This window comes from Sciurus carolinensis, chromosome 7 (assembly GCF_902686445.1).
Source record: "Sciurus carolinensis chromosome 7, mSciCar1.2, whole genome shotgun sequence".
Classification (NCBI taxonomy): Eukaryota; Metazoa; Chordata; class Mammalia; order Rodentia; family Sciuridae; genus Sciurus; species Sciurus carolinensis.
In genome coordinates this window covers 73,257,800-73,270,690 of record NC_062219.1, presented here as the reverse complement: position 1 = coordinate 73,270,690, position 12,891 = coordinate 73,257,800, and the positions used below count along the sequence as shown (strand labels likewise).

Sequence of the window (12,891 nt, the reverse complement as noted above, 5' to 3'; positions counted from 1 at the left end):
TTCTATTGGAAATACTGTGAAAGTATAAGCATTCACACATGCAGCCTGTGAAAATACAAGATGGCCTTTTAGAGCAGAATTTGATAATATCTAATAAAACTTCCCATACATTTTAGTCCCTGCCTCAGCAATCTATCTTGCCAGGAATTTACCCTGAATTTATACCTTCTGGAGTAGGGGGAAGGATTTAGACCTGAGGTGATTTTTACATCTTTTTTAACTGCAAAATATTGAAACCAATCTAAATACCTATACAAAGGAGTAGGGTCAAATGCACTATGGTACACCCACACTATGCTGCTGCAAAAAATAAATGAGGAACACAGAAATGCCAAGTACCTATAAAGTCATATGCACTGGTTCCTAAAATACACTCTTAAATGGAGGGCAAGGAGGACAAGGAGCAAACTACTATCCAGTTCTAAAGTGTATGGTATATGCTATAGTTTGCAGGTTGAATATCCCTCAAAAGTTATGTGTCAAAGGCTTAGGCCCCATGGTGACACTATTAGAAAGCAACAGAACCTTTAAGAGGCAGTTATTGGGAGACCCATAGGTAGCTAGGGACATGCCCTTGAAAGGGACAATGGGACCCTGGTCTCTGCTTCCCTTTTGCTTCCTGACCATAATATAAATGGTTTTACTATGCCACATGCTCCTGCCATGATGAGTTACCTCTCCACAGGCCCAAAGCAACAGGGTCAATCAATCGCGGACTGGAAGTTCCAAAGCCATAAGACTAAACAACCCCTTTTTTTTTTGTAAGTTCATTATCTAAAGTATTTTGTTATTATGGTCAGGGAAAGCTAATACAGTATCTTTCTTATAATAAGGGGGAAAAGGAAAATGGACATACATATATCTTCTTATCTGTACAAAATGATACACAAGAGGATAAACCAGAAAACTAAAGAGACTGGTTATTTACAGTAAGTGGGCAAGAATACTACGAAAAGATGGATAGGAGAGAGTGACATTTTTCCGATTATTCCATGTTGTGTAGTTCCGAGAACAATGTTAATTTTCCCGCATGCTAAGAAAATTAAAAAATTAAAATCCATGCTGGGAATATAGCTCAGTGGTAGAGTACTTGCCTGGCATGTGCGAGGCCCTGGGTTCAATCCCTAGTGCGCACACACACAAAATTGAAGCCAGAAAAAATGAGGGTATATTCAAAATAGAACACAAACCGAAACAAATAAAAACTAGTTGTATTATAAATGAAAACAACTCTTTTGGAGAGATTGGCAGGGAAAGAGAAAGTAATATAAGCAACTATGGAATATAGTATACTTTGTATACAACCAAGGCTACTGTCAGACTATATTAAAATATGCTCTATTCAAATGGTTTTCTCAGGGAGGTTTGGAATAGAAATTCCAAAACTATGTGAATAAACATTATGGATAACAAAAAACAAGTTTCCCATTGTCAGAGAGGAGGTGCAAATAGGAAAGAATAATTTGAATAAATCCTACAGTGTTGAATAAGAATTGACAATATCAGTATAAACCCATGATTTTAAAACAAACATAGAAATAGATATAAATATGTATATATATGTCTGTCTGTACCTCTCTCTTTCTCTATCTCACACGTGTGCACATACACAAACATATGCATGCACACACACATGATTTCCTAGCTCTTTTGGGAAGGTCTAAAAGCAATGACAGCCTAGTACTAATGTGCCCACCTAGTGCCAAGATATTGGTTTCTAAACACCACTCTTTGGAGAAATGGTTGATTCTAGTGCTGGAGGAGGAAAAGTAAAAAATAGGCCTTAAACATGTAAGGGAGAGAGGTCAAAAAGTAAAGAAGAGTTCAAAAAATGATGGGGAGATGTTAAAAAGACAGAAGTCACTTGAAGGGCCTCTCAGTGGACAAATGAGACATTCTGAGAAATAAAATAATTATCAAAATAGATTATAACCTAACAAATATAATACAAGTCTATGAGTTCCTATTGACAGAGAAAAATAGATGAAGAAAAAGGAAAAGTTCCCCCTTATGGTTGAATCCTACTATTCTCCTTAGCAAGCATTATAGCAATAACTATTTCAGGCAAGAATCATTAATGAATGCTAAAATTAATGGGATTCAGTATGATAGGAAATAGGATATTTACACAGTGTCACAGTATCTCGCCCACAGATTCTTATCAAGAACAAAAGGAAAAAGAGTAACTATCACAGACAAATCTAGTAGATACCAGTTTAACCAAGATTAATATGACCAGTAATGAGATAATTTAACATTACATGCCTCCTGAAATGATTATGATGTTTTTGCAAAATCTACTACACAAATCATAAGGAAACATCAGACAAACTCAATTTGAGAGACAGGCTACGAGATAACTGGCCAGTACTGTCCAAAAGTGTCAAAGTCCAGATGGCCTAAGGAATTGTTCTAAAACAAAGGAAAGGAAGAGACATGAAAATTAAGACAACATGTAATTATGGACTGGATCCTGGACCATAAATAGGACATAAATTATTGAGACTTCTGATGAAATCTGAATAAGGTCAATAGTTAAAAATACATCTGTGTTAATTTCTTAATTTTGATCATTTTGCTAGTTAAATACTATGTTAATATTTAGAGAATCTGAATAAAGGGTATATGGGAATTCCTTATACTTTAGAACTTTAAGTCTGAAATAATTCCAAATGAAAAAATTAAAAATTTTTAATTTTTTTTAAAATTAAGTCTTACAAACTAAAAATGTAACCAAAAGCAATCAGAGCTATAAAACTAAAAACATCTTTTTTAGTTTTTCTGGTACTAGGAACTGAACACAGAGGCACTTAACCACTGAGCCACATACCCAGACCTTTGTGTTTTATTTGTTGTTGTTTTCTTCCTTTCTTTTTCTCTTTTTCTTTTTTTTCTTTTTTTTTTTTTGGGCGGGGGGTGCCAAGGATTGAACTCAGGGGCACTCAATCACTGAGCCACATCCCCAATTCTATTTTGAATTTTATTTAGAGACAGGGTCTCACTAAGTTGCTGAGGCTGGCTTAAAACTTGCCATCCTCCAGCTTGTCTCCTGTGCCAATGGGAAAATAGGCATGCACCATCATGCCCAGCTTAGACATTTCATTTTCTAAAATATGGTTTTACTGAAATACTAGAAACACAAATCTTTCATCACACAAACTTTGATTTCACCTGTTTCCGAGACTACAGTGGCTTAGTGTTTATCGATTTACTTATATAACTAATGTAAATTTCTCACCGTTTCATTTTTATGCACTTCTATATTCCTATCTATATGATTTGCCTTTACATTTAGGAAATATTTTACAATGTTTAGAATTATAGTATTCTCACAAAACTATAACTCACTGTTACCTCCAGGCCTTGACTTGGTTAACACAAAATTCTCAGGCAATATCTTTTATTGCTAACTATACCAAGGTCTCCTATTACGCTCAGTTCCAGAGATCCTTGAATCTAAATAGTATTACTAGATACAATGATTGGACACTAAAATATAAAATAAGGATATTAAAAAGAGATCTCACACTCTCCTGACAAGGCTTTAAACACAATGTAGTTTAGGGTTCAAGGCTGTTAATCAGCTCTTCTGATTCCATGGCATCCAAGACCATTCTATAGCCCTCTCAGGTTCTTTCCACCCTATAAATCAAGGAAGATCCCTCTCTCATACTTTTGGCCTTAAGTCCTACTGCACAAAAGATAGAGTTTCATACTGGTCCAGAAAATATTTCCCATAAGTTTTCTTCTCCAAGAATAAAGTAGCCAAAAACAGAGGAGGTATTTAATTAATACTTAAAGGGTTGTCCTTTTGTTTTTGGCGAAGCATAGTTCTAAGAAATGACACTTCTACTATCAAAAACACCTTCACTCAAATTATTTTAGCCAGTATCTAAGAGTCTGATGGTACTGAGAAACAAAGAAAGGGGTATACAATTACAGAGGAGGGTAAGTAAACAAAAGTAAGATAGCAAACGGTAAGCACCAAATTTTTACAGGCCTTATTATTTTGCCCAAGATTTACCATGATCATAGCCTGAACACTATGAAGAAGGCAATATAGGAAGTGAAATTCATAAAAATATGAAACTTGTCAGAGAATAAATCTGTCTCAACCACAAATCCTTAGACCATTTTTGTAAAGAATAGAGACAGTCACTGATCCTCATGTTTTTCACTTTCTCCTCTCAAAGAGGTATGAAATAAATCCATCTGTTAAGACACTGTTATATAGCTATTAAAAATATATGCCTCAACAACATCATTAATGTCTGTTAATTCTAACTACCAATTTAATAGACAGATTCAGATTTTAACCTTATCAAAAACAATTTAAAAATGCATTTAACATTCTGAAAATCGAGTTTTCACTTATCCTTCAAAAATACATAACCACAGTGAAGTAGGGGGGCAGGCCAGAACAGGTATAAATCTTTATCTGTCTCTGTAACTATATCCATTTTTATAACTCCTCAAGCACACAAAGCAAACTGTTTCATTTTATCTCTATACTGAATGAATTTTATATCCTAGATTAATTTTTAAAGCTAGTTCATTTTTCAAGTAAATTCAAAATAAGATGAATAAATGAACATATATTGTTAGATACACTTTGTTATTTAACTATTTGAATTAGGATATGAAGCACAAACAGTAAATGCTTTCAATCCCCAGTACCACAAAAAAAAAAAAAAAAAAAAAAAACAGTAAATGCTATATAACCCAAAGAAAAAGGTCAATACCACAATTATAGTGTTTTTCTCTAGATGATGAAATCACTTTTTTTTTTATTTTCCTCTTTTTATGGTATTTTCAGAACTTTGTTAAATGAGCCTCCTACTTACGAAAAGCTAGAAAATGCTAAATTGAGGGGAAAGATTATTGCCAACAAAAAAAGACAACCAAAATGAAAATATTTTATATATTCCCAAATAATAAAACTCAAATACCATAAAACAAACATCTACAAAGCATACTGTGCCATATAATAGCAAGTTCACCTAAAACTGAAATCAAATTCACGTTTCCATATGCATCTTTTAAGGTCATCAAAAGTTAAATGTGGATGAAGACAGTGTATAGCTGCCACTTTTACATTCAAAAACTTTTCATAAAAATGCATCCAACATTATCTTCAAACTAATATTTAAACACTAACATGTAGATGCACTAATTACTCTAAAACATTTTATGATGAAAAGTTAATAGGACTTTTTTTATTTTTAATACTTTTTTAGTTATAGGAGGACACAATACCTTTATTTTATTTTTATGTGGTGGTGACAATCGAACCCCAGGCTTCACACATGCTAGGCAAGCACTCTACCACTTAGCCACAACTAAGCCCAATGAATAGGGCTTCTATGTTAACATCTATTGAAGTCATTACTACAACTATTGTAACATTTGCTGAATGAATAAATATAAATAGCGAACTGTAATGGATGCAAAAAATATGGATTACAAAAGAGAAAAATTTAAGTTTATTGAAGAACCATAAAACTTATGAAAACTTAGAATCATAAAACTTAAGAATATGAAATTTGAAGTCAAACTTTGTTCTAAGATTATAGAAATCTTAACGGTACATAAAATTATAAACAGCAGTAGTAAAGACTAAGAGAAAAAGGAATACTACTCAAAGGAATAAAACATATAATGAGTCAGGGAAAGTTTAAATTTAGACACACCAAACATCCATGAAACAATGTAGTAGGCAGTAGACATCAAAAATCATTTGCAATGCTTTCAAACTTAACATGTGGAATAGATTTATGTCAAAGTAACAGAACTCTAAAACCAAAAATTTAGCAGAATAAGAGAACTTATTACATAGCCTAGAATATCAGCAAAACAAAAACTGTACAATTTTTGAAACATATTTATTTTGCTATTCAAATCAGAAATTTACACTCCCAAAAGAGCAAACTTACCCAAGAACAAAGTAAAATTCTTACAGCATTACAATAATTTGTACGATTTTTTTAGAAATCTAACTTACCGAGTACCATCTGCTTTCCAGCTTACTTTATATGGCTTCTGCTCTAAAAGTTTAATATTTTGCTTGTCCATGGAAACAGGCTGTGCTCCAGGGAATCCAGACCTTAAAGAAGGACATTTTATTACTATCATGGTTGATATTCATTCAAAGCAATGCATGTCTTAAACCAATTCAAATGACTCACCCATTTATCAAAATGTTCTCCCTATCATGAGATCAGTTTCAATTCAAATTTCGCCTTTCACAAAAACACTAAAAATGATTGTCTTGACATTTTAGAACACAAGTTTACAATGTTCTAAATTGCCATTCTATATTATAATTATTGGGCTAATTTTCAAATAATGGTATGCATGACTTAAATGGTAAAACAGGTACATCCACAAGTCTTTTATTTCAGGAAAAAGTTTAATCATGGATTAATTACCTTACACTATCCTAGACCCCATATTTCTCCATCATGACACTGCCAACTTGACATAACTCTGCAGAGTTGGCAAATTTCTGTTCCAAGGATGCCCAGAAGTGACAAAACAGAAGAAACGTAGGTAAAAATTAAGGTACATTGGCAAGGGTTTAACATAACATTAAGGCCCATATTATTTCTTCATTATTTTCACCTTTTAGCTAAAATTATTTCTAGCTAATTTATCAGAGGTGTACATGCCAGTAATAAAAGTTCTTTAAGAATTTATATTATGTTAGGGAATTATATTAGGAACTTTTCACAAATAACAATCCTTGTTTCCTGGTGTTCAAACTCTACCATAATTTTCTGCCACACACCAAGACCTGAAAGTAACAGATAAGCAGAGTAAACTCTCTCCTGAGTCCTCTTCCCATGAAAGTCTGATAAATATTTTCGAGTCATGGTAGGGAGCAGAACATATTTAAAAGTGACATTCTCAAGCTTCTGATTACAAAACAACTGAAAAATGAGGCACATTCAAGTTTTACCCATTTTCCCTGAATAAATTGATAAGACCAATCCAAACATTCAATCAGTAGCTATAGAACCAAAATGATAAAACAAGTGCTATGTAGTGACAACAGTAATTTCCTATTGCTTTAGGAAGATAAGGAAGCCATCTAATTTTGATTCAATCATCTGTATATTACACTGATCATCTTGAAAAAATTTGACTTTTTAGCATTTCATGGAAACATATTATCTTTAAGAAATAAAGCTGTGTCAATGTCTGTATTAATTTTAAATATACAAAGTAAGAAATCTTATTTAAAACTTTAAAATGTTTATTACCCTTCCCAGCCACAGAACTGATGACACTTCTGCTGTACCTCTCCTAACTTTGGTTGAGTTGTCACTTGAGTTACGCCTCTAACAGTTACACCTTCCAAGAAAATAGCGCCCTTTAAAAAAAAAAACGGGGGGGGGGGGGGAATATTTCATTAGAGGTCCAATCCATTTTCAAAGAAGAGATAAATTAGCCTATTTTCACAAATCTAAGCAAATCAATATATAAAGCAGAAATGGTCTGCCCCCAGAAGCTCCACAAACTCCCCCATGAATGTACAAGAGTTCTCCTTAAATAAACATGATTTTCAACGTACGTACACAGTCCAGCAAATGCAAAAACCAAATTAGCAAATCTTAGTAATCATGACAGTAATAGTAACTTACCTATTGAGAATCAAGCAGAGTATGTGGTATTCTACAAACACTCTCTCTAATCCTTTCAACAACTATGAAAAGTAGTGGCATATTTACTTCACAGATTAGTAAATGATGTATAAAGATTTTATTTATTCAAGGGGTAAATGATACCTGACATGGTGGTACATTCCTACAGTCCCAGCTACTTGGGAGGCTGACACAGGAGGATCACTTGAACCCACAAGTTGCTAACAAGCCTGCGCAACTTAGCAAAGCCTCATCTTTTCAAAATTAAAAATTTTCAGGGGGCTGGGGAGATGGCTCAGTCGGTAGAGTACTTGCCTTCTAAGCATAAGGCCCTGGGTTCGATCCCCAGCACCCCCCAAAAAAAAATTTTCAAAAAGATAAAAAGAGGGTGGACAACAAAATTTGAACCCAGGTCTACCACTATGCCATTCACTGATTGGTTGGAGGGGTGAGTTTAAATGGTAGAATATGGAGTTTAAGAAGCTGAACACCCAAAATTTGTATCTTTGTAAACTAGAATAGAACAACAATGTAACAGTTGAGGCAAAGTGGCTAAGCCACAGTCTTTGTGTATCAATATAAAAGTTAGATTATTTATTGAATTTTTAACCTAAGTTCTTCAACTCAGATTACATAAAATATTTTATCTCATAGTAATCATATTTTTGAAATATTATAGAAGTGAAGTGGGCAGAGAAGTTATATAACTAACAAAGAACAATACTGGAAAGTTTAGACTAAAAAAATAGTTTAGATTTATGCTACAATTACTTTCAGATTCATACAAGGGCTGGCACTGATCTCAAGAAAAAGTACAAAACAATTCTAACTGTTAATGTAATTAAGGAATAAAAAATATGATCTATAAGTCCCATAGATCAACCTTCAGGCAAAGACTTGGCAACTCAATCCACTTGGGAGCAGGGAAAAAAGAACACAATATTTGTCCACATACATCCATGTCAAATCTAAAAGAGTCCTAAGTCCTTGCAGCAGACAGTGGTCCTACTTTCTGCCCCTAATTACAAATCACTTTTCATTGTTATAATCTATCTTTTGTTAAGTCTTCCTTAAATAACCAAACTGGAGGTTTCATGAGTCAAAGAATCAAAGAATACCACCCCCCTCCTATTATATCATTATGTCTCTTTACCTCATCAATATAATTTCTGAAATGGGCAGAATAAAAGCAAAAGCCAAATAAGCAAGTTTGTTCTAAAAAATAAATAAATAAATAGATACTACTTCTTTTTTTTTAAGCAAACAATAAAAAGGATAATATTAGGAAAAAGGATTAAGTATTAAAGTACTTTCCCAAAGTATTACCACAGAAATATTTCACTAAGTCCATGCAGATGAACAAATTCAGTATTTTTAATTTAACAAAACCAGTAAGTACTGAGAATCAGTACAGATTTAACTACTGTGTTTGGTTATAAAAATAATAACAATAATAATAATAACAACAACAACCCAAATAATGTAGTAAATGTCTGCCCTGGTACCCAACTCCCCCCCTCCCAAAAAAAAATCAATTTTCTCCACTTCCTATTTTTTTTAATTTATTAACCTTTTTTAATTTTTTAATTTGTTCTAATTAGTTATAAATGTGTTTCTTCTTCTGTGAAGTGTCTGTTCAGTTCCTTAGTCTATTTATTGGCTGGGTTGTTTTTTGTGTTATTAAATTTTTTGAGTCCTTTATATATCCTGGAGATTAGTGCTATAACTGAAGTGTGTGTGGTAAAGATTTTCTCCCATTCTGTAGGCTCTCTCTTCACGCTATTGACTGTTTCCTTTGCTGAGAAGATTTTTAGTTTCAATTCATTCTTTTTTTTTTTTTTTTTTTTTTTTTTTTTTTTTTTTTGGTACCAGGAATTGAACACAGGGACACTCCACCACAGAGTCACATCCCCAGCCCTAGTCTGTATTTTATTTAGAGACAGGTCTCACTGAGTTGCTTAGCACCTTGCCTTTGCTGAGGCTGTCTTTGAACTCCTCCTATCTTAGCCTCCCAAGCCACTGGGATTACAGGCATGTGCCACCATGCCCAGCAAGCAATCACCTTTATTCTGCCTTTTTATCATAACAAAGGTATTTCAATGAATAGTCAATACAAATGTACAGAAAATAATTAACATAACAGGACTTGCTAGCAAAATCGGCCCCTGAAAAGCACCTAGGACCCTAACTTTCAGTGTTCTCAGTTAAGTGTCAAGGATTAACCATGTTTAGATTATTTATGCCAACAATACAGTTTATGCTAAACAAAGCTTTCATCCTGAGATTCTGGCATTTTGGTACCTGCTAGGCAGAGGATGCTTAAACAACCAACTCATCAATAAAAACCCTGGGCACTGAAAAATTCAATAAATCCCAGGGGAGAAACACACTCTCTCTCTCTCTCTCTCTCTCTCTCTCTCTCTCTCTCTCTCACACACACACACAACACACTCTCTCTCTCTCTCTCTCTCTCTCTCTCTCTCTCTCTCTCTCTCTCTCACACACACACACACACACACACAGAGCTACAGAGTGAGTTTAGAATAATTCCTCATAGGAAAGAGTATAAAAAAGCCAGCACATGGACTCCTTCAAACTGTACTTGTCTTTGTTCCTAATAATTCCACTGTATATCTTCAGTACATTACAGTAATAAATCTGAGCTACGAGTATAACCATACAATAGGTCCCCTTCATTTCTAGCAAATCCCCAAAAGTGGGGTCATACTAAGGACATCAACACAACTGTCTCCACTTTCTTACTTTCCATTCATTAGCTTCTTGAAATCACTAGTCTGACCCAGCTGCAGGCACCACAAAAAATAATCCTAAAATACTATCTGTTCTTACTTTATTTTGTCCTCACTTATTTTGTACTCCTTCTGACATTTCACATTGTTAAATCACTCACTATATATATATTCTAAACTATTTTTAATTTTATATACATGTTAACTCTAAACTATTTTTCATATTTTACATTTCTTTGTCCTTTTGTGCTGCATCCCAGAAAATTTTCTTTGTTGGGAAGGATTACTGGGAATTGAACCCAGGAGCACTTTACCACTGAGCCACATTCCCCCACATTTTAATTTTTTATTTTGAAATGAGATCTCAAGAAATTGCTGAGGTTGGCCTCACACTTGCAATCCTCTTTAATCAGCCTCCAGAGCTGCTGGATTATAGGTGTGCACTACCACACCTGGCCCTAGAAGAATTTCTTAATTAGATTCTCCAGTTTGAGCATTTCCTCTTCAGCTGATTTCATTCTACTATGCAGTCCACCTACTTTTTCTTTTCTTTAATCTTATCATTTTCAAGATCACTAACTGGAGGTTCTTCTTAGTAGTCTGCATTATTTTATGAACTGACATTCTGTTTACCTTATCCACTGAGTTTCCTCTGGTGTTAACTAAGAAGAATGGGCTATTTCTGTATGAAGAAGAGGAAGGAGGATAAGGAGGAAGAGGACGACCAGGGGGAGAGGGGACACAGCAAGACCCCAGTAAAAGATGAAGCTCAAATTCATTTATGTTAAGGGGGGGGGGGGAGAAGGAGATTCAAAAGTGAATGCATGTACAAATGCACAGAAAAAAAGAGTATAGAAGGATAATCAAAGAGCAGAGAGCAATTTTTAACTCTATATACTCTTAGATATTTGAATTTTTACTTTCAAATACAGCGTATCTTCATGTCATTTGCATCTTAAAATTTAATGGGGAAATTCTTCTAAGACAAAAATGCCAGTGGTTAATATAAAAGTTGAAGGATAGTAAATTTTTTGATCTTTAAACTTTCTTTAATGTAATTACATTGCCTCTATAAGTAAAAGGAAATAATTCTAGTATTTACCAATTATGGCTTGAAATGAGGGTGGGAAATAAATCAAAATGATACAAAAAGCTATCCAATTTTTTTCACAACTCTTGCTTTTGGAAGTATAAGCACAAATACTGTCAAAAATTACCATTCCTCAAGATCAAACCAAACTTAACTGCATTCTCCAAAATGGAAGAAAGAGTGGTGCTTTGACAATGGAAAGCCAGTTTATAAACTAATTTTGCAGTCACAAGTGAGGTTATACAAAAAGTTAAAAATGCCTGAAGAGACCAGAGAATAAAAAAGGCAATAAGGACTGGAAGGGGTCAAAAATTCAAAGCCCAGAGAGGTAAGCTAGATCTCAGCTCAGTTTTTCCTCCCTAGGATTTTTCTCCAGAAGCACTATTAACAGATTACCTCTCAATTAAAGTCTAGCTTCTAAAAAGAGTTCAATCCCTGATTAAGTCAATGCTCTCTGCTCCTAATTCTGCACAGAAACAAAAGTAAATCCTCTCTGAAGGCAGATCAGAGCCTCGATTATGCCCATAGTTTTTCATAAATAATGTCTAATAATTCAATCAAAAATACTAAGTATGCAAAAAAAATTATAATTGGCAAATCATCAAAAGGACATGAAAAGAAAAACTAAAAAAGATCAATAGGAGATCCATACCTTAGTTATTTCACATCTGCACTAAAAAAACAGTTGGGCATGGTGGCACATATCTGTAATCCCATATGTAAAAGTATTTTAACTATGTAATGATTTAAAAGCATTAGTAAAAATTCTTGCTAGATATTTGGTTGGAATTTCACACTGCTTTGTAAAAAAACAGTAAATTTTTATATTAATATCTAAGATTTCTTTGGTTTACCTAAGAAACATAAACAGGATGAATTTTCATAAATACAACTTTTCTCTTGGAAGACATACTCACAGCTATCAAACACTTTTAGATATTTCCAAATACACACCCATCTAAAGAAACGTGGCCACCATGCCATTTTCCTAAATCTCAAAAAGCTTACAGAATAAGGTAAAGAATATGGTAATATTTTTAAACATTACCAATTTTAAACGTTCTTTTCTCCTCTTGCCAAAGGAAGCACTTGATCCAGGTTCTGATTCTTTTTTTCCATCTTCATCTTCATCTTCATCTTCATCATCCTCAAAACACCAATCTGGCAATAAAGGTGGTGGTGGTGCTTCCTCTATATCACCATAGCGACGAAAAAGTTCCTTCAAATAATCACCCTTATAAATTCCTGGTGGTCTGGCTTGGGCAAAAGTAGCAACTGCTGCTTCAATACTATGGAAAACAAATGCCATGCAATTTCTTCACTATCCTCCATTTATTCAGACTTATCAAAATTTACTTATATTCAAGGTATCACAGAGTATAATAGAGGTTTATAAAATAGGTAAACT

General features: G+C 33.8%; 1 protein-coding gene and 1 non-coding gene across 2 annotated transcripts in view; one reads left to right on the top strand and one right to left on the bottom strand.

The window, feature by feature from the left end:
- Window positions 1-12,891, bottom strand: part of Rngtt (RNA guanylyltransferase and 5'-phosphatase) — a 311,879-nt gene that overhangs the window by 262,727 nt on the left and 36,261 nt on the right. Inside the window, exons 6-8 of the mRNA XM_047558064.1 lie at window positions 12,532-12,772; window positions 7,263-7,372; window positions 6,002-6,103 (exon numbers count right to left, since the gene is read on the bottom strand). Coding sequence (XP_047414020.1) covers window positions 6,002-6,103; window positions 7,263-7,372; window positions 12,532-12,772 — 453 coding nt within the window. The remainder of the gene's footprint in view (window positions 1-6,001; window positions 6,104-7,262; window positions 7,373-12,531; window positions 12,773-12,891) is intronic.
- On the top strand, window positions 7,928-8,001 carry Trnar-ucu (transfer RNA arginine (anticodon UCU)). The gene has a single exon. It is a non-coding gene; the product is annotated as a tRNA-Arg (tRNA).